General features: G+C 42.9%; 1 protein-coding gene across 1 annotated transcript in view; it reads left to right on the forward strand.

The window, feature by feature from the left end:
• The window catches only part of ANKRD26 (ankyrin repeat domain 26), a 307,904-nt gene that overhangs the window by 209,593 nt on the left and 75,230 nt on the right, over positions 1 to 23,081 (forward strand). The window contains exons 30-32 of the mRNA XM_033958897.1: positions 7,865 to 8,017; positions 20,108 to 20,283; positions 21,973 to 22,066. Of these exons, the coding sequence (XP_033814788.1) occupies positions 7,865 to 8,017; positions 20,108 to 20,283; positions 21,973 to 22,066 (423 nt within the window). The remainder of the gene's footprint in view (positions 1 to 7,864; positions 8,018 to 20,107; positions 20,284 to 21,972; positions 22,067 to 23,081) is intronic.

Below are 23,081 nucleotides of genomic sequence, written 5' to 3' on the forward strand. Positions count from 1 at the left end.
GCTGCCTGTCATGATTTAGATTTGTTTAGCTGATGGAGCTTGGGGATCCCTGCCAACCAAGGTAATTTTAATTTAAAAATTTGGAGAGGGGGAGGGAAGAGTAAAGAGGTGAGCAGAGGAAATGGTATGCCTAGTACTCACAAAATCTAACAGAAGATTCCAACAGAGCAAAAATCTTAAACAAAAGCAAAAACTGTTGAAAGAAACTACAGGAATGAGATTGCCAATATATTAATTACATTGTAACGTTAACTACAAAGTGGAGAAAAACAGCCTCAGTTAATAGCAATGTAATAGCATAAACGCCGACTGCTCAGATCATATCAGATCATAGACCTAGTACCCACCCATACCAATGAAACATTTGTCTCTGGCTATGCCACTGAGATAGATGATGTCATTAAATTATTAAACTGATAATTTTTTTTCTATATTTTTTTTTTTTTGTATTATGAGGAATTGTTCCCTTTTTGAATCATACTCATTTGCAGATCTGGTTTTTCAAAGCCTACGTGTGGATTTATGGTGATAAAGTAGTAATGTACATTTATCTATGATACTTTCCTTTTCTCTATATTTTAATATTTGCCTTCTTTCATCTGTTTTATTACTCTTGTAAACCACTTTGTCAGTACATCCTTTTAGTGGTATATCAAATAGAAATTAGCTAAACTAAAATCTGGTTCAATATGAGAACCAACATTTAAATCAGGCTTTGATAAATTGTGGTACTAGGTTGTCTGGCTTGTAGACTTTGCACTGTGGTACTCAGGATTTGCACACCCAATTGCTACCACAGCCTAGGAACAGCTATTCTTTTGTAGTTAGAGCCATGAATTCCCATGCTGGTCTCACTAGACTCAAGACTATGAAATCAGTATGCAAGAGTGTGTATCACTTGGCTCAGAGCCCCAACCAGAAAAAAAACCAACTGTTCCTGGGTACCACAGCATTTTGCAAAACAACTATCAAGCTGAGGGAGAAGGGATGACTAGGATAAGCTGGGTGGTAGGGGTGGCTGGTTAGGAGTGACCTAGAATTGACTAGGATTGGTTTTGGGTAGCAGTGATTGAATCTGATGAGCTGGTAATAAATAGTATTAAATGGCTTTGGGAAGATGGTGGTTGAAATTGGCAAGTTGAAATGACAGTCTTGAACTGGTATAGCTAGCAATTTGGGATGGCAGACTATGAGTGACTGGAGTGGCAAGCAAGCTGGAAGCAGTTCACTGGCTGAGTGATAAGTGGTAGGAATGACTGGCAGAGGAGCTGAGGCTGGTAAGAGATGTGGGAGTTTTGACAGGAGATTGGAGATATGGGACTCAAAGAGAAGGGCAGACTACTGGGGCAGAATGAAGGACTTGGGGAAATGGGAAGGAGGCAGCGATAAACTGATGAGGATACAGACTATAAAGAAATGGAAAGCAAAGAGACAGTTGTCCAAGATACAACTGTGAGCTACTTTAGCACGCTTGCAAAGATGGTGGGGGTGGGGAAGCGTGCTCATTACATTTCCTGTTTCTTATATTCCACCTATACCACTCAGTTCAAGTAAGATTCCATATAAAGAAACCAGAAATCCAATTCAGGGAGCATATAGAAGAACACATTAATACTTAAATACAGCCAATGGTAAAATAAGTATGGTCTGAACAGATTCAGTTTACTATTCAAATTAAATAGAAGTTAAATGTTTTCTAAATAGCTTTTACTTAATAGATTTCCCAAAATTTTGTAATTTGTTAATTGACCTATAGATATAGGTAATATGTTCCACATTTTCACTGCCTGATACAGAAATAACGAATAGAAAAGTTATATATATTTTACATACATGTTAGAAATAATAAGTTCATCTGATTACACATCTCATATCTTTTAGAGAAATATAAGGTGTTTATTAATCTGTGCATAAAAATTAGTCAAGTTCCCTGAACAAATTTAAATATTAAACAATACAGCTCTTATTAAATTCTGGCTTTTATTGATAGCCAATATAATTGAATATATCATTGACTCACTGTATCAGATTTGTTCAGGACTTTCCAATGCCACATTAAGGGCCATTTTGAGATTTGAGGCTGCAATATGTTGAGCCACTGGCTCCTAAGTTATCTGGCTGGCTCAGATCTAAAAAAAAATGACATTACATTGGCTTGACATTTAAATGTATCTGTTATTTGAAATGTCATGTGGTGCACAGTAAATGTGTTTTCTCTTTAGGGTAGATTCACTAACCTGACTTCTGTAGGCAATCCATGGCCGATTCCAGCAGGCCCGACCAATTCACAACAGCAAAAAATTCAAATGAGGGCGATCGGAGGAATGCCCCCCTCCGACCGCACGGATTGCTATTGTGCGATCCTGATGCATGCGCAGACTATCTGCTTTCCCTGCAGATGGTCTGCGCATGTGTTTTGTGTCCTTTTTTGGGGGGGGGTTGCTGGGTTTTGGGGTTGTTGTTTTTTGGGGGGCCCCGACTCGCCTGCTTTCCCAGGGAAGGGCTATCTCCGGTGGCAGCAGCCTCTTCCCTTTCGCTGACACTGGCTTGTTGCCTTTCTGCTGCTCGGTGCTCTCTTACAGCAGGAAGATTTGTATTCTGTCCAAAAGTTTTTCCGTCAACACTGAAGCCTGCTTTCTCCTGTCAGCCTGTCATGCTCTGGGTCTCTGCCGTCTTCCCTGCAGTGTGAGGCCACGGGTTTAAAGCGAGGCTGCACTGTGGCTTGCAGGCCTGCTTTAAACCCACGGGCTCGCACTGCAGGGAAGGTGGCAGAGATCCAGAGCTCGGAGCAGAGAGGACATGATCGGGGCAGAAAGCAGGGCAGGAAGATTAGGGCCGAGCTCAGGTCAGAGAGCATGGCTGGAAGATCAGGGCAGAGTGCAGGGCGGCAATGGAGCAGGAGAGTCGGCAGAGACGTATGCGACTGATCCCCAGCAATCGCTTCTTCTCTTGATTGGCCAGCCCAGTCGGTGTCCCAAATTTGTTTGGTGAATCGCGTCCCTGCCTACTTTGCATGCCATTTCCCCTAATTTGCATGCACGGATCGGAAGCGGATCGCAGGACAGGTTAGTGAATTGGGTTGGAGGGAAATCAGGTCGCAAAGGGGTCGCAAACCGATCGGTACACAATCGGTTTGCTTAGTGAATCTAGCCCTTTGTTATCTAATGCATGCTAATTGTAAACCTTTAATGCACTTTGGTGAAAGTGCCTCTATGTCTAAATCTATTATTACCTTCAAAGAGAGAAAGAAGCAATGAGTGTAATGTATTCTAATGAGGATCTTGAATGACAAGTGTGCTTCTGATAGTATTAAAAAATTATGTGGTTTCTCTGTGAATTTTGATATATAAAGTTGATATGTGTATTACCTTTATTGCTTATACATAATACTATGATATACATAGTTTGTTGTTTGCGTTAGGTATGTGTTTGTTTGATATTAGATATATTAGTGATAGGAAGAAGTGCAAAACTGGCATTGTGAGACTCAAAAGGGAAGGGGAGAAATACAGTATGTAGAAGCTGATAAAGATAAGGCTGAATTGCTTATAAATATTTGTGTTCTGTGAGCGCCGGGAGTGGGACCATAGAAGACAAACACAAATAGGTTTGGTAGATTCTGATCAATTTTCAGAGGATTGTGTTCGTGACAAAGCAATGGGGCCAGATGGTGTACATCCAAAGGTGCTGAAAGAACTTAGGAAAGTTTTATGTCAGCTCTGCTGGCTGATCTTTTCAGTGCTTCTCTAGAGTCAGGAGTGATACCAGAGGACTGGTAAAGGGCAGATATGGTCCCTCTTCACAAAAGTGGAAGTAAGGAAGAAATAGGGAACTACAGGCCTGTAAGTTTGATTTCTGTGGTAAGTAAATTAATGGAAACACTTTTAAACAGAGAATAATGACATTTCTGGAATCCAGTGGATTACAGGATTTGAGAAAACATGGATTCACTGGAGGCAAGTCTAGTCAGACAAATCTGATCAATTTCTTTGACTGGGTGACTAGATAATTGGATAAAGGAAGTGTACTAGATGTGGTGTATTTAGATGTCAGCAAAGCCTTTGACAGTGTTCCATACAGGCATCTGATAAATAAACTGAGTGCCCTCGGTTTGGGTCACATAGTGACAGACTGGGTCAGGAACTGATTAAATGGAAGGCGACAGAAGATAGTGGTCAGTGAAGATCGCTCTGAGGAAAGGGATGTCACTAGTAGTGTGCTTCAAGGTTCAGAACTTGGGCTGTTCTTTTTAACATTTTTATAAATGATTTTGCTGAAGGGCTGACTGGTAAGATTTGCCTCTTTGCGGATGATATCAAAATCTGTAATAGAGTAGGCACCCCTGATGGTATAAATAACATGAGTAAGGACCTAGCGAAGCTTGAAGAATTGTCTGAAATTTGTTATCTCTGCATACAATAGATTGATCTTAAGGTGGCCAAACTGGTTGAAAAGGTGACTGTAAAAGCTATAAGGATGCTAGGGTGCATAAAAATATGTATGGCAGTAGGAAAAAGGAGGTATTGATGTCCCTATACAAGGACTTCGGTGAGACCTCATTTAGAATATTGTGTACAATTCTGGAGATCACAACTTCAAAAAGATATAAACAGGATAGAGTCAATCCAGAGGAAGGCTACTAAAATGGTCAGAAGTCTTCATCATAAGGCATATGGGCCCAAACTTAAAGATCTTAATTAGTATACTTTGGAGGAAAGGCAGGAGAGGAGAGAGATTATAAGAGACATTTAAATACCTGTGTGGCATATATGTGCATAAGGTGAATGCCATTTGAAAGGAAACTCCAGAATGAGAGGGTGTAGGATGAAGTTAAGAGGTGATAGGCTCAGGAGTAATCTTAGGAAATACTTTTTTACAGAAAGGGCGGTAGATGTGTAGAATAGTCTCCCGGTAGAAATAATGGAGACAGACTGTGTCTGAATTCAAGAAATCATGGGATATTTTAGGAAGAGGAAGAGATAGTAGATGATGCAGATAGGCAGACTGGATGGGACATTTGCCATCATGTTTCTATGTCCATAAGAATCCAGTGAGAAGGTATTGTAACCACACATTTACATTGTTGAGAATACATGTCTCTGGTTTATGCTGTTTGTTTACTATGTCTCATAAGTACATAATCCCAGGAGTGCAGAAGCAGTAGATGTTGTTGCTATCTTTGGAGAACTGCATTTACAAATAAGAATTGTTTCTCAGAAGATGCTGTGGGCTTACTGTGCTTTTAGCAATGTCACTGTGAATATCGGTAAACCATCATTCTGTTTTTAAAGAAATCACGTGAGCCACAATATTTAGGTTGCATGAACTAATTGAAATGTAGAATTTTACAGGTGTATTGTATTTTTACAGGTATATTATATTTTTGTTTTAAGATCAGCAATTTTGAAAAAAGTAATGCATGCTGTTTACTTATAATCTATAGATGTGTACCGTATTTTTTGCTCCATAAAATGCACTTTTTCCTCCCCAAAAAGGGGGTGGAAAAGTGGGTGCATCTTATGGAGTGAATACCCCCCCACCCTCGGTACCTTTTTAAAAGTTGTGGTGCTCTTCTGCTGGATGGCTGTCTTTGGAAGCAGAGTAGAGCGGTGCTTCGCAGGAGCGCGACCTTTGTACTTCCTGCCGGGTCACGCACCACTCAGTGATTGGCTGAGATCACTTCTCATTGAGAACTATCATCAGCCAATCACTGAGCAGTGCGGGACCCGACAGGAAGTGCAAAGGTCACGCTCCTGCGTTGCGCCACTCTGCTCTGCTTCCAAAGACAGCCCAGGAGAGCACCGCAACTTTAAAAAGGTACCAGGGCGGTTTCGGGTGCGGGCAGCTTCGGGCAGGCTCCTTCGATGCAACGGCTTCTGACTGGGCTGCAGGCAGGAGGCTTCAGGTGCGGGCGGCGTCAGGCGGGCTCCTTCGCTGCGCCGGCTTTTGACTAGGCTGCAGGCCAGAGGCTTCAGGTGTGGGCGGCTTCGGGCAGGCTCTTTCAATGCGACGGCTTCTGACTGGGCTGCAAGTCAGAGGCTTCAGGTGTGGGTGTCGTCGGGCGGGCTTCTTCACTGCAACAGCTTCTGACTGGGCTGCAGGCGGGAGGTTTCACGTGATGGCGGTGTCGGGTGAGTTCCTTCACTGCAGGTGGCTTCGGGTGCAGGCAGATTCTGGATGTGGGCTGGCTGCTTCAGGTGCGGGTGGCTGTGGGCGGGCAGCTGTGAGCTGCAGGTGGGCTGCTTCAGTCTGCTTAGCACCAGATCACCAGATGCACCACCCCTGTAGAGGAGGAAATTTTTTTTCCTTGGTTTTTACTCCTCTACACAGGGGGGCGTTAGTTCTAGAAGCGTAGCGCGGGTTTAGTGCGTGGCAATTTTGTGCATGCACTAATTTCTTTAGTGCACCTTAGTAAAAGTGGTCCTAAGTGATAGTATCCCCGATAGAACCCAATTTGCCACTCAAGGTGACTTCTTCAATGGTCAAATGCAAGAGTAATTAATCAAATTGAAACATTCTCAGCATAACAGCCCCAATTCTCTCATCATGGAGAAATGGATCCTGTCAGGGACATGTTTGCTTAGAGTGATCGTTTGCTGGGGAACACATGATATTAAGATAAATGTTGAAGTTGCCCATATGTTGAAAGCATGAAAAAGTATTTGGTTTAAGTTATTTTTGAATTTAAGTAAATGAGAGGTTTTTGTAGGATTGATGAAAGACAATGGAACCCAGGTTGTATAGACAAGAAAGTTTCTCTGTATTGTCTGTATGGGTTGCTGAGATCCTTTTCCTCTTTTCTATCTATGATTGCTGAGACCTCATAGTGTTTGGTTAAATTTGAGAGTTCCCCAGACAAATCTATATGCACTTGTACAGACAAAATTTAACCAGTTAAGTATGGCCACAGTTGGAGATGAGATGAAGGTGGGCTTTGTACTTTATCCAGATTGTGCCAATATTCAGTGTTGTGTAATTAAAGTTAGTTGGTTAAGTCTAGTCAGAAAAATGTCTATCCTAATGTTATGATATCCAAAATCTCAGCTTTATTAATACATCTTCTTTAAAAGATTTTTTCTTTTTTCTTTAATACATTCATATAGTGCTCCATCAAAATGATCATTCAAACGTGAATATCAAACTACAGTGGTTAGTGAGAGGACTTCATATTCTTCATTACCATATTGTCAATTTTCTATCAATGCACTAGAACGCTCATTTAAAAGCTCTCCTTGAGTTGAATTTTTACTTATAACCACTGAGTAAAAGTGAACTTTTGCAAAAAGTGCGGTAGTGCTGTAAACTTAACTCCTTCGGATTACATTTACCCCCCAACTCGAGTTTCGAAAGAGCCGACTGACAGTACCCCTCCTGACGAAGACAATTTCGAAACTCGAGTTGGGGGGTAAATGTAATCCGAAGGAGTTAAGTTTACAGCACTACCGCACTTTTTGCACAAGTTCACTTTTACTCAGTGGTTATAAGTAAAAATTCAACTCAAGGAGAGCTTTTAAATGAGCGTTCTAGTTCATTGATAGAAGATTGACAATATGGTAATGAAGAATATGAAGTCCTCTCACTAACCACTGTAGTTTGATATTCACGTTTGAATGATCATTTTGATGGAGCACTATATGAATGTATTAAAGAAAAAAGAAAAAATCTTTTAAAGAAGGTGTATTAATAAAGCTGAGATTTTGGATATCATTGGAGAAGTTCATCCAGCTATTTTGTTAATATCTCCCACATTTTGTGATATATCCTAATGTTAATCAGATGTTCATTGAACAGATTTAATCCACTGTTTGAATATGTAGTAAAATTTGGTAAATCATACTTACATAAGATTACTGTATTTATTTAGGGGGCATTGAGAAAACTGCAGCAAGAACTTGCTGATGCTCTGAAAAAGTTATCAATGTCTGAAGCCTCCTTAGAAGTCACAACACGATATCGCAATGACCTAGAGGATGAAAAATCACACTTACAAAAGGAAATAGAAAAAATCAAAAGCAAGGTAAATTTTGAATATACTGCTGTGAGAAAATAGACCAGTAAACATTTTCTTGATAATTTGTCTATAAACCATATTGCATATGATATTTTCTGAGTAACCTTTTGAAACTTATGATTATAATGATTATTATTGTATAATGTGGAATCTTGTGATTTGCTTATGGAGGTACTTTGATGCTAATTTTACAAGATTTGTATGTTGGGAACTGGTATAGTTCCTGACCTCTTCATTCTATAACTTGGCATCTAATCTTAGGAGCGTATGTTAATAATACCTCTTTAATATGGGTCATAGACGACAATAATTGACAATTTTGTGAATAAGTTCTAGGTATTATTCTATGTTATAAGCACCAAAATTACTTAACACATAACTGAAGATGGTGGGCATGTGGTGAGATATGGGAGCATTGCCAATTTATATGTGCAGCTTACACATGTTGCATGACACAATTAGGCACACCAACTTATACCAGCTACTGGCCTGTCATTTGTGGGTGTACCTAAATTTCAGCAAGTCAGTGCAGCTATGTGCTAATATTTTATAATGGCTTAGGCACACCTTGAAGCCATTATAGAATTGGTGCTAAGTGTGCCCCATTGTGGTTCCTACGTCTTGGTGATAGATTATAGAATTTCCTTCTAAATGATTTGTCATCTGTAATAATGTATGGAAGTATGATGTTTTTTTCAAAATCAAATTATGAAGTCTAATATTAAACATTATAGAAGTAATTTTCATAAGGTTGCCTAAAGTTAGGTGCATAAATTTTATAATGGCAGGTACATGCATAACTGCTGTTTTAGAATACTAGTGTAAGTCCAGATATGTACCTGGCTTTAGGTATGAACACCTACCCTAGCTGGTGTAAATGATTGTGCCTAACTTTAGGCATTTAGATGTATAACTAATAGTACAGTAGGGCCTCCATATCCACAGGTAATACGTTCCAAGACCTACCGCAGTTACGTGAAAACACGGATAATACCAAACACTATTATAACACTCCTGACTCATACATAAATACAGGTATGGTAAAGCTTAATTGATAAATTGTGCACAGTAAGATATTACCAACATGCTTTTCCATCAAATCCCTGCACACACATTGAAAAAACATGTTACACATTTTACAATGAAAATCATACTTACGTAACCTAAGAACATTTTATTTGTTTAAAAATATTTTAGCATATTGTGGGTATTCACCGACTTCTCCATTCTTGTGAAGCTGTGCTTCACTATTGACTTTCTGATGAAAGAGGAGAAGGGTCTTCATCTTTGGAAGGTGAAGAAGGCTGAGCAGATGAAAACAATGATGGCTGGATGATGTCAGAAGGGTCATCTTCGGAAGGTAACGAAGACTGAGTAGATGAAAATGATGATGGCTAGATGACGTCGGGCGTAGATGCTGTTGATGGCTGAGGGTCTTCAATAGTGGAAACTTTTTTTTCTTGAACTTGTGAAAGAACATCATTCTAGGGAGCTGTTGTTTTAGCCTTTTCAATTCATTAAGCATTTGCTGGAGAGGTTGCAAGACTTCCATTATCATACGTGTGACTTTAATGCCACATTTCATCATTGGATCATAATCCATTGTTTTTTCCTTTAACTTTTACGTTATCTGTAACAGTTCACCAAATTTTTCTAGTATCCACATTGGTGGTTCTTCTTCAATTTTTTCCTTATCTTCAAACCTATTTAGATGACTTAACTAGATCTTCCAACTCCTCTTTCATCAACACTTCTGATGTTCTTCCACATCATCTATCATGTCACCAACTCCGCCACCAACTTCGCTTATTGTTTGGATGATATTTACTTCTCCGTCAATGCCTAGGAAGCCTTTGAAATCATGGACGGCTTCAATCCACAAATTCTTACAGCATGCATTGACTGTTTGTAATGTAATGTAATTTATTTCTTATATACCGCTAATCCGTTAGGTTCTAAGCGGTTTACAGAAAATATACATTAGGGTGCATTAAAATTATAAGTAAGATAGGTACTTAGAAATTCCCTTACTGTCACGAAGGCTCACAATCTAACTAAAGTACCTGGAGAGTAATAAAGAAGTGAAAAATAGAGATAGAGGAAAAAAATAATAAAATAAACATTCTAACAAGACTACATTGTTCTAAAGGACTTTGAAAGATTGAAGAGAGGAGAGATAGGAATAGATGCAGAAGGGAGGAACCGTTGAACAATAGAATTCTGGGGAAATTTAAATGATAAAATAAAACAAAACATGTGGCAAAACAATGAATGAGATTAAAATAATTCATAAACTGGAAATAAAAATAAAATCAAAACATTGTCTTCAATCCACGGTTTCAGCGTCAGTGATGGAGTGGAGCAAGTAAGTTTTTGGAGGAGCGATGACGTTCCCAGAAAAAGGGCTTCTTCAGGGAAGAGATTTGGTTGATAGTCCCAGGGATGCCCATGTTTCTTGCTCTGCAATGGTCTCTTCCATGCATTCCTCCCCACGACATATTGCTTATGCTCCAGCCGCTACCCTGATGGCTGCTCCAAGGAGACTGCTTCAGAAGAGGTTGATGGTGATTGCAGGAATTTCTCTGCTGCGGAAAAGCCACCTGGTGCTGGTGTTGGTGCTGCTGAAGCTGGGGGCTGACAGGGGACCCCTGCTTTGCTGCTGCTGCTGAGGTAACGCGATCAGAGTCGAAAAGGGGCTACTGAAGCCGGGCACGTTCATCGCAGCGCAGGGCTTGTGCGACACCGGCGAGAAGCTCTGGAAAAAAGCCGGGCTAATGGACGATGGGATCCTGGGGTAGAAGTTCTCAGTTTTTCTAGCAGTAATTCATGCATTGCTGCTTTGATGAAAGCTATTGTATCAGCAATGGTGAAAGATTTCCAGCAGTCCATGATCTGGGGAAACAGGTTTCTGATCCAAGATGGCCACTGCATCTCTGCTGCAGTGAGGACGCTGTCGAGATCTACTTACAAAAATAATGCCGAAAAGACATGGCAGGAACGCTGGAGGAGCCTCCCGGCGACCCATAGCCCCATCGGTTACTATCGATGATTTTCTTCGGCGTCTACAGCGGGAGCAGGAAGAGTTGGGAGCCAGCCCGTTAGGGACACAGCTGGAGAGTAGTGCGATGGTGAAATCCTCAGGGCTTGATGTCACCCTTAGCCCCGACGTCAAGACGCCACCCCTTCAACCGACACCGCAGGCAGCCAGCTCTCCATGGGACCAGAATGCACCCGAAGAGGCAGCTTTCTCGTCTCCAGAGGCTAGAGCTATGGAAGGCTCGCCTAATGGAACAACTCAGAGTGACTTGCTCTCTCTGCCAAGACCTGCGACAGGGACAACTGAGGTCAGGGGAGTACAAGACCTCACTGAGGTAAAACTAATTATCCCAGGACAAGCAGGCAGCATATTCTTAACGTATGGGTGACGTCACCGACGGAGCCCCGGTACAGACACTTTTAACTAGAAAATTCTAGTTGACCGCACCGCGCATGCGCGGGTGCCTTCCCGCTCGACGGAGGAGAGCGTGGTCCCCAGTTTCTTCATTTCCGCGGAGCGAAGAAGACGCATGTGCTTTCAACGGCTGTTGAAATTTTCAACTTTGCCTTCTCGCTCGCGTAATTTTCTTCCTTTTTTGCTTTTTTCCCTTCGGGTTTCTTTTTCGTCTAAAAAAAAAATTCTTTAATTTGTCTTTTCCTTTATTTTTCTAGCCGGCCCTGGCGGGGCCTGTTGCCATCATACAGGCCTCCGGGTTTGATTTTGCGGAAGCCGTGTTTCCATTCATGCCCCCTCAGCCGGGTTTTAAGAAGTGCCAGCGGTGTGCACACCCGATCTCTCTCACTGACCCGCACAATTGGTGCTTACAGTGCCTGGGTCCAGAGCATCGGGCTGACACCTGCACCCGCTGTGCTACTCTTAAAAAACGTACGTTAAAGAATAGGCAAATCCAGCAGAACATCCTTTTTGGCACTGGATCTGCCATGGAGTCTGCCACACCATCGACGGCGCCGCTAAAGTCGGCACCGACTACCTCCACACCGCCTGATCCTTCCTCGGGGTTGATGGCGTCAGGTAAGCCGGCTAAGAAGCCTTCCACTTCCCTTGAGCGCCCTCCTGCCACGGCGGCGACACCGGTCCTCCCGGCATCCAGCCGACCCCGTAAACGCTCCGCCCCGATTTCGGTGAGTGCCTCGTCATCGGCCTCCTCATCGCCGGGGCGTAGAGCAGCACCTATGGTACCGAAAAAGAAAAAAGCAGTACCGGTGCCTCCTCTGGACGACCGCATTGCGACCATACTCCAAACTCAATTACAGGAGCAGCTACAGCAACAACTACAGCACCTGTTGCCAACAATATTGGCCCGCTCCTTCAGGTACCGGACCAGCCCGAGCCTCGCACCATACCACTGGAGTCGACTCCATCGGTACCATTAAACATGTCCATGCCGGTGCTCGCGGCCGAACCCATCAACCCTCTCGTGCAACTACACTCTGATGCCGATCCTCTCCGACATCGGGACCGTCGCCAAGCCGACCGAGACCGGCACTGCTCCTCTTCCCCCGGTACCGTCTCCATGCGTTCTGGCAAATCTCTCTCTAAGACTTGCCACGCAGAACCATCCACACCACCGTCCCGTCCTATACACACCGACGTCAGGGACCCGGACCTCTGGGAAGAATCCCAACCCGGTACCGACGAAGAGGCTTCTTCAACCGACGAGGAGCCCTCCACAATCGATACCGGTTCCAAGCCTGAACAATCCTCGTTTACCAAATTTCTTCGGGAAATGTCAGCGGCTCTCTCTATCCCATTAGAATCTGACTCTAAGAAGTCACAGGCTTTCTTAGATGCCCTAGACTTCGAGCAACCCCCCAAAGAATTCCTAAAGTTACCCGTCCACGACATCTTACGGGAAACTTTCTACAAGAATTGGGAGAACCCTCTCTCGGTACCGGGGGCCCCTAGAAAACTGGATAGTCTCTACAGGGTCATCCCTATCCCGGGGTTTGACAAACTCCAACTACCCCATGAATCTCTTCTTGTCGAATCCACCTTGAAGAAAACCCAGGGATCCAGTATTTATGCTTCTACCCCTCCTGGCAGAGAGGGCAAAACGATGGATAAATTTGGCAAGCGCCTTTTCAAAATTCAATGCTTGCAAACAGAGCCAATAATTACACCTTTCACTTCTCCTTCTACATGAAGTATCTGGTTCAACAACTCTCTTCATTACAAAAGTATCTTCCTGAACGTAAGGTCCCTCTTTTTCAACAACACATTTCCAGTCTGCTCCAACTCCGCAAATTCATGGTGCGCTCTATTTATGATTCTTTCGAGCTCACCTCTCGAGCTTCGGCCATGGCGGTTGCCATGACACGTCTGGCCTGGCTGAGAGTTTCCGACATCGACGTTAACCACCAAGACCGCCTGGCTAACGCACCTTGTCTTGGTGATGAACTTTTCGGAGAGTCCCTAGACTCCACCACCCAGAAACTCTCTGCTCACGAGACCAGGTGGGATACTCTCATCAAACCGAAGAAGAAGACTCCGCCTGCTCGCCCCTATAGACAGCAGTCTTCATACCAACGCAGATTCTCAGCCAGACCTCCGCAACAACCTCGCCGACCTCGTCAGCAACAGCAAACTCAGGCTCGCTCCCAATCTCATCAACCTGCCAAATCTCTCCCTCAGTCAAAACCTTCTCAGCCCTTTTGACTCCTTTCTCCAGGGCATAGCCAGTCTCTCACCAGCGTTACCTCTTCCTCAACCTATCGGAGGACGCCTGCAACTTTTTCTCAGCCGTTGGGAGGTCATCACGTCAGACCAGTGGGTCCTTACCATCATTCGCCACGGCTACTCTCTCAACTTCCAGACTCTTCCACCAGACAATCCTCCCGTAGAGTCTGCTTCTCACTCCTCTCAAACCCTCCTCCTTCTCAAGGAGGTTCAATCCCTCCTTCTTCTCAATGCCATCGAAGAAGTCCCCCAAGACCAAAGGGGTCAGGGATTCTACTCCCGCTACTTCCTGGTACCCAAGAAGACAGGAGACCTACGTCCCATCCTCGATCTCAGGGACCTCAACAAGTGTCTGGTCAAGGAAAAGTTCAGAATGCTCTCCCTTGCCACGCTTTACCCTCTTCTCTCTCAACACGACTGGCTATGTTCCCTAGACCTCAAGGAGGCCTACACTCACATTCCAATCAATCAGACTTCATGTCGCTACCTCCGGTTTCAGATACAGCACCATCACTACCAGTACAAAGTGCTACCCTTTAGCCTCGCATCATCGCCCAGGGTGTTCACCAAGTGCCTTATTGTGGTGGCGGCCTTCCTCAGGTCTCACAACCTCCAGGTGTTCCCCTACTTGGACGATTGGTTGGTGAAAGCACCTACGTCTCCGCTTGTGCTACAAGCCACTCAACACACCATCTCTTTCCTCCATCTTCTGGGGTTCGAGATCAACTACCCCAAGTCGCATCTGCTTCCCACACAGCGACTTCAGTTCATTGGAGCAGTTCTCGACACCACTCTGATGAGGGCGTTTCTCCCCTCCGACCGTCAACAGACCCTGCTCCATCTTTGCCGCCAGGTGCTCCTTCATCACTCCATCCCTGCTCGGCAGATGATGGTCCTCCTGGGCCACATGGCTTCCACGGTCCATGTGCTCCCTCTGGCACGACTCCACCTCAGAACACCTCAGTGGGCTCTAGCCAACCAATGGTCTCAGACCACGGACCTTCTTTCTCATCCCATCTGTGTGACATCGTCTCTTCAGCGATCTCTTCAATGGTGGTTGAACTCCTCCAATCTTTCCAGGGGTCTGCTTTTTCATCTACCCCCTCACTCCATGGTCATCACCATGGATGCCTCCCCCTACGCATGGGGAGCCCACCTGGGAGAACTTCGCACACAGGGTCTCTGGACCCCTCAGGAACGTCAACATCATATCAACTTCCTGGAACTCAGGGCCATGTTCTATGCACTCAAAGCTTTCCAACACCTTCTCTACCCTCAGGTTCTAATCCTGTGCACAGACAACCAAGTCGCCATGTATTACATAAACAAGCAAGGCGGCACCGGTTCTCCCCTCCTCTGTCAGGAGGCCATCCACATCTGGACCTGGGCCACGGCCCGCAATCTCTTCCTCAAGGCTGTCTACATCCAGGGCGAACAGAACTCCCTGGCCGACAATCTCAGCCGCATCCTTCAACCTCACGAGTGGACTCTGGATCCGACCACACTCCTCTCCATCTTCGATCGGTGGGGCACTCCTCAGGTGGACCTCTTTGCAGCTCCTCACAACCATCCACTGCCCCTTTTCTGTTCCAGACTCTACTCTCCTCATCGTCTGGCCCCGGATGCGTTCCTGAACAACTGGACGGGTCGGTTTCTCTATGCCTTCCCTCCACTTCCTCTGATGTTGCGGACGTTGTTCAAACTCCGCAGAGACAATGCCACCATGATTCTCATCACTCCTCGGTGGCCTCGCCAACACTGGTTCTCTCTCCTGCTCCAGCTCAGCTCCAGGGAGCCCATTCCTCTTCCTGTGTTTCCTACTCTACTTACGCAGCAGCATCAGTCTCTACTACATCCCAATCTGTCCTCGCTCCACCTGACAGCTTGGTTTCTCTCGGGCTGACCTCTCCACAGAATCTGTCTCAGCCTGTCCGTCGCATTTTGGATGCCTCCAGGAAACCGGCCACCCTCCAATGTTACCATCAGAAGTGGACCAGGTTCTCCTCTTGGTGTCTACTGCATCACCACGATCCCACCTCATTGGCGGTGGAAACTGTACTGGACTATTTGCTCTCTCTGTCCGACGCTGGCCTCAAGTCTACCTCCATCAGAGTCCACCTCAGTGCCATCACTGCGTTCCATGAGCCTATCCTCGGAAAACCTCTTACGGCTCATCCCCTGGTTTCCCGGTTCATGAGAGGCCTCTTCAATGTCAAACCACCTCTGAAGCCTCCTCCAGTCGTCTGGGACCTGAATGTGGTTTTGTCAGCCCTCATGAAACCTCCGTTTGAGCCTCTTGCCACTACTTCACTCAAATTTCTGACATGGAAGGTGCTTTTCCTCATTGCCATCACCTCTGCCAGGAGGGTTAGTGAGCTGCATGCACTGGTTGCCGACCCACCTTTCACTGTTTTTCACCATGACAAGGTGGTTCTGCGCACCCATCCTAAGTTCCTTCCCAAGGTGGTCTCGGACTTTCACCTCAGCCAGTCCATTGTTTTGCCTGTCTTTTTTCCCAAACCCCACTCTCATCCTGGGGAACAGGCGCTGCATACGCTGGACTGTAAGCGTGCCCTTGCTTACTATCTTGATCGCACCAGGGCTCACCGCTCATCCCCTCAGCTCTTTCTATCTTTCGACCCTAACGGTTTAGGTCGCCCTGTCTCTAAACGGACGCTTTCTAACTGGCTTGCTGCCTGCATTGCCTTCTGTTATGCTCGGGCCGGTCTCTCACTGGAAGGTGCTGTCATGGCCCACAGAGTCAGAGCTATGGCTGCTTCCGTGGCTTTCCTCCGTTCCACGCCCATTGAGAAAATCTGCAAGGCTGCCACTTGGTCCTCAGTTCACACGTTCACTACTCACTACTGTCTGGATGCCTTCTCCAGACGGGATGGACTCTTCGGCCAATCTGTGTTACAAAATTTATTTTCCTAATGGCCAACCATCCCTCCTCCCCCTCTGTTAGTTTGGAGGTCACCCATACGTTAAGAATATGCTGCCTGCTTGTCCTGGGATAAAGCACAGTTACTTACCGTAACATGTGTTATCCAGGAACAGCAGGCAGATATTCTTAGGACCCGCCCTCCTCCCCGGGTTGGCTTCTTAGCTGGCTTATCTTAACTGGGGACCACGCTCTCCTCCGTCGAGCGGGAAGGCACCCGCGCATGCGCGGTGCGGTCAACTAGAACTTTCTAGTTAAAAGTGTCCGTACCGGGGCTCCGTCGGTGACGTCACCCATACGTTAAGAATATCTGCCTGCTGTCCCTGGATAACACCTGTTACGGTAAGTAACTGTGCTTTTCAGAACAGTCTGATACTACACAATTACAACTTTTTTCTCCTACCAAACCTCCTAAAGTCACACTTGAAGCACTATGGGACTTGGTAGTGAATTTGGGGAATTCCTTAAATCCTCAAATAAAAAGTTTGGATAAAGAATTAAAAGAGCAGTCCATGATCTGAAGGTTAGGGGCAGTATCAATGACTGTTCAAGTCATCTCGAAGTACTGGTGAGTTTATGGAGTTAATCCATCATTGTCGAATTTAACAGCAGATATTGACTCTTGCATTTCAAAACTCGGCTTCTTCTGTGTGTATGAAGTTAAATGCAACTAAAACCAAACTATTATGGTTTGGTCCTGTTACACATAATTTTCCTTCTTCTATAAGATTAAGTTTGGGTGATTCTCTAAAGATTGAATATTCATCTAGAATTATGGGATTTGTTTTGGATTCTACTCTTTCTATGCCAAACCAAATTAATAACATATCTAAAAAATGTTTTTTTTTAGTTTAAGGATGCTAAGGAAAGTTTGTTGTTGTTTTTTTTCATCAACATCATTTTACTTTATTGGTTCAGGCTATAATATTGGCTTATCTGAACTATGCCAATTCCCTTTATATTGGTTTAAGTAAATGTAATGTGAAAAGATTACAACTTATTTAGAACATGGCGGCCAAAATAATTTTTGGTAAAAACAAATACGATCATGTTACTCCACTGTTGAGGGTACTGCATTGGCTTTCAATATATTGGAGGGTTCAGTTTAAGTGTGCAAATGTTATTTTTAAGAATTTATATTGGACCTTTTCTCCACTATTCCCTCTTTCTTTTAATTCTTATCATTTTCAGTCTATGAGGTATCTACATAAATTCAAACTATTACTTCCCTCTATTAAAGGGATTCAAACTTTAGGTAGGCTTTCACATTCTTTGGTTTTTACAATGGTGAAGATCTGGAATGATCTTCCTTCAGATATTAGAACTCTTTCTTCGCTGGCTCTTTTTAGAAAAACCCTGAAAACGTATTTGTTTATGAAATACCTTACAGACAACTGATAGAACTCTTTAGCTGATAATTGTATGTTGATATCTACTGATTCTCCTTCTTCTACTATTGTCTAGCAATGATCTTTAAGATTATGCTTTGTTAACCGGTTCGAGTCCCCTAGGGGAATGACCCGGTATATAAGATCAAGGATTAGATTAGATTAGATTAGACATGCCTAATGATACCCTGGTCGAGTGGTTGCAGCAGTGAAGTCGTGTTTGGTGGCAAAAATACCACCTGAACATTTTTATTTTTGATGCTGATGGACTGAGGATGGCCAGGTTCATTGTCTATTATCAGTAAAACTTTAATAGCAAACCTTCCTTCTCTAAATATTCAAGGTGAAGCATTGGTGGAATCATTCAATGAACAATGCTGCCATGACCCATGCCTTGATTATGTTGCCCGAAGAGGGGCAGAAATTTTTTCTTTTTGTTCTTGAGAATTTGAGGATTCTTTGCACAATAAACAACGTCAGGATTTATCATATGTCCAGATACGGTGCCACATAGTACCAGCATCAGTCTATCTTTCCATGCTTTAAATCCTGATACCTGTTTTCCACTTTTGTGAATATGCCTGTTTTCCACTTTTGAGCATTTTCTTCCAAAGCAGGCCTGTTTTGTCATAGTTGAAAAGTTGCCTAGGATCATAATTTCCCTCATTGATAATATAGATATAGATAGATATAGATATAGATTTTTTTTTTTTTTACTCAGATGGAAACATAGCAGCTGCTTCCTTATTGGCCAGTGCAGCTTCTCCTACGATTTTTGTGTTTTTGAGATTAAACCTGTTCCTAAATCTATGCAACCATCCTTTGTTGCTGTAAAAAGTTTGCTTTCCTCTTCTGTTCCATCTTTCTTTGGAAAGTCCTTGTATAAGCTTAAGTAGCTTTTTGCTATAATATGTTGCTGTCAGTGGGTACCCTCTTTCTATTCATATCCTCCTACCAGAAATTTAAGGCTTTTTCCACCTTTGTTAATACTTTATGGCATGCTATAGCAGTAACTTTTGTAGTTTGCAGTTCAACAGAAAAACTAGCATGAATTTTTTATTTGTTCTTCAACAAACATACACACACATACACAAACATACACGCACACATTCATACACACACACAAACATACACACACACACATAAACATACACACACACATTCATACACACACACACACACGCAAACATACACACACACATACATATACATATACACAAACATACACACACATATAGACACATACGTATATATACACACCCCTACCTACCTGCCTACACCTTCTTTCCTAGCTACTTCCCTAAGAAGATGAATGGAGATATTAAAAGATTGCTGCACTTTTACCTCATTGGATTCTTAGTCGTCAGATTTTATGTTATAATAAACTGCTAAAAGATCAGTTATATATCCTTGATAATTTAATTGTGACAAGATATAATAATATTTATGATTCAGTATATTTCCATGACATTTAGCTTTCTCTGTAACTAGACTATAATTTTTTTTAGAAAAACATATAAAAATATTTTTGGAAACATAAAATCAGATCTCTGCCAAATCATATAAAAAGATACTTATGATTTATTTTATAAAAATATATACAGTGAGCAATTCAGTTTGTGATTTGAAGTGAATTAATATTAAGCTCTAATACAAGGTGGTTCTTCAAATGATTTGTCCAGTAGCTTCAGACAAATCTCCCATCCTTTCCTAATGTTGGGTGTTTGAACTTGCTAACCAGACAAAAGTTTGATTAAGAGAAAATAGCACTTAAGGTGTTTCATAGTTACAGTTTAATATAGCTAAACCAGTTAAATATGATTGTGTAAACAATAGGCCTAAAGCAACCCAGATAAATTTATCACGATAATATTACTTGGTTGTATTCAGTAGTCAGAACTGATCAGTTAAGTCTGCTGAGTATCTGGTTAAAATTTATTGCTGACTACCTGTGAAATATTAGCCCTCACATTTATATGCCTAAGTATGTACCCAGTTTTGTATATTAACTTGACATATTTTACTACATTCAGCTGCAGGAGTCAGAGGAGAAGTATATTCAAGCCGAACACCATGTCCATGAGTTGAAAAATGCATTAGATGATAAAGGACATGAATTGCTTTCTGCTTCACACAAGTTACAGGAGTTCTCAGCTGTATCATCTGAAACTGAAAAAACTATAAAACAACTGGAAGAACATATACAAAGGTAGACAAGCTTTTAAATGGTTGAAAGTTTGCAATTTTTTTTACTCTTTTCAATCTATTTATTTGTTAGTATAAAGGAGTGAAAAGCTTGACAGAACCTTCTTGTAATGGATAATTCGAAGTCCAGGGAGAATCATGGATTTTTTTGCTCAGAGAAAATATATTACTTCTAGGAATGTACTATCTGTGCATGCACTATACCTGTTCGTGATTAGCCCGTACCGCACATGCGCGAGTGCCTTCCCGCCAACATAGGCGTGCAGTCCCTCGGTTTTCTAGTTTCCGCAGAGCTAGTCAGATGCGTTTTTCAACACTCTATTGAATTTTTTCTGTCGCTTGCCTTCCTGCTCTCTCGGATTGTGACTTTTTTTGTCATAGTTCTTTCATTTTTTTGGCTTTTATTTTCTGTGTAAATAAATAAATCTCCTTTTTTTTCTGTTTACTTTGCCGTCGCGGGCTCTTGGCCCAGCGGGGCCTTATGGACTTTTTTCGCCATAGAGTTTGATTTGTCAACGGCTGTCTTCCCGTCCATGTCCCGCCTACCTACAGCTTTCAAAAAGTGCAGTCGCTGTGCTTGGGCCATTTCTGTCACTGACCCTCACTGCTAGTGCTTGCAGTGTCTGGGACCCAAGCACCGTGCCGAATCCTGCTCCCGCTGTTCGTCCCTTCAGAAGCGCACTCTCAAAAATCGGTTGCTTCAACAAAAACTGTTCGGCACCGCAATGGACACGGAGCCTAATTCATCTCCGACACCGTCCGCGCCAACCAAAACCGCACCGACCAAGATGACACCGAGGGTGGATCAACCAACCTTGACTCCGGTGTCACACCTCACTCTGGGTAAGCCAGCTAAGAAGCCTTCCACTAACCCTTCCGGGACACAGGTCAAAGCTGCAGTGAGTCAAGTCTTGCCGACCTCGCATAAGTCCCGTAAACGTACGGCTCTGATATCAGTGAGTGCCTCCTCTTCGGCCTCATCATCTCCGGACTATGTTGGCCAGCCATCTGTACCGGCCAAAAAGAAGCAAATGGTACTGACACTTTCCCTTAAAGCAGAAAATTGACAATCTGCTTTGGGAGGAGTTATGAGAGCATTTTACCCTCTTGGCGCCGGCTTACTTTTTAGTAAGCACGGCACCGACCCTCTAGGAACCGGTCCAGTCTGAGTTGCTCACGGCACCGACTACTCCTCTTAATGCTACTCCACCGGTGCAGACATTCTCAACCCAGGCCTCGAGCATTCCACTCCGGCACTGATCTTCCTCGGCCACAAGTGAGGTCATAAGGATGAATTGACCAAATTAGGAACTGGTTGCATAGTCTAGAGGCCTCATAGGGTTAGTTTTCTGTCTGTTGTTTATTTCATTTTTTGTTTGCTTGTTTTGTTTTGAAATTATACATCAAGAATTTTAAAAATGATCTTATCCTTCTTGGAGACAATCACAGAGAGTAATTACAGTTCTTTATTGAGCTATTTGAAAGCTTTTGTAACAGTGAGTATCTCTGTAGGTACAATATTTTGGTCTTTGTTCCCACTTCCCAGAAGCATTTAGTATTCAATATTGAACAGAACATGGGGCAGGACCTTGAATCGGGTTCACCAAGTTTTCAATTAATACAAGCGTTCAATTAGTACAAACTACAGTTGCAAATTTTTGTAAAATCTGCATGCATGTTATTCATTTTTTAGACTTGAGATAGAAAATGCAAGATTAGAGGCTACAGTCCAACAACAAACTAGTAAAATTGAAATACTCCAGAAAGAACGGCATGAATCTGCTTTGGTAAGTGAGATGCAAGATTGTGTATGTAACTGCAAATTTCAAGGCTAGATTTAAAAGGCATTTTAGCATATGTTATTTTACTGCAAGTTCCAATATAGTTTGATTTGCTTATTGGGGTAGCAAACAATATAATATGTATGTTTTAAAGCTTGTCAGTCTAAATATATGGATGGTGTCTGTAAAGAAATTTACAATATAAAAATACAAAAAAGTTAGAATAGGAGGGTAGTTACTTGTATTATGGGAATAATGCATAATATTTTCTTCTTGATGTGCATTAAATGGCAAAATTGAGCATTATGATAAAATAAATCACAGTTAAAGATATCGTGGGCTAGAAACAATGAGATGCAAATGAATACAAACATCTCATTATTGTGTAAATCAAATAACACATTAAACTTTGCAAGCTATATTATTCCAGGAAAATAACACCAGCCTTGAGTTGGCATTTTTTTACTTGCTCAGGAGTATTAGGTCAAGACATGGCCCAGTATTTCCAGAAAGCCTCTGCTAAGGAGGCCAGCAAGGTAAAAATGGAAGCCCAGTCCAGGGTCCTCATCTAGCAATACACATTAATGATATATCTAAATTTCCACTCCTTTGTCACTCACCAGGCAATAACAATTTTAGATTATCCTAAATCCCAAAAAACCTTCATAAATGGATTTATCCTTTTGTCATGTTTCTATGGTAGGATGTCAGAAAGGTGCCAGTTATACTAGCCAATGCCACATTAAGGGCAGAACTTCTGGCACCAGCTTCCATACCCCTAAGTAGACAAGATCATAACTGCACTGACACCATGGTTGAGCAGAACCCAGCACACACAGACACACACACAAACTACTGTTAATAAAGTTTAGAGCAGTGGTTCCCAACCCTGTCCTAGAGGGCCACCAGCCAGTCAGGTTTTCAGGATAGCCCTAATGAATATGCATGCAGCAAATTTGCATGCCTGTCACCTCTATTATATGCAAATCTCTCTCATGCATATTCATTAGGGTTTTCTGGA

Source organism: Geotrypetes seraphini, chromosome 9 (assembly GCF_902459505.1).
Source record: "Geotrypetes seraphini chromosome 9, aGeoSer1.1, whole genome shotgun sequence".
Lineage (NCBI taxonomy): Eukaryota > Metazoa > Chordata > Amphibia > Gymnophiona > Dermophiidae > Geotrypetes > Geotrypetes seraphini.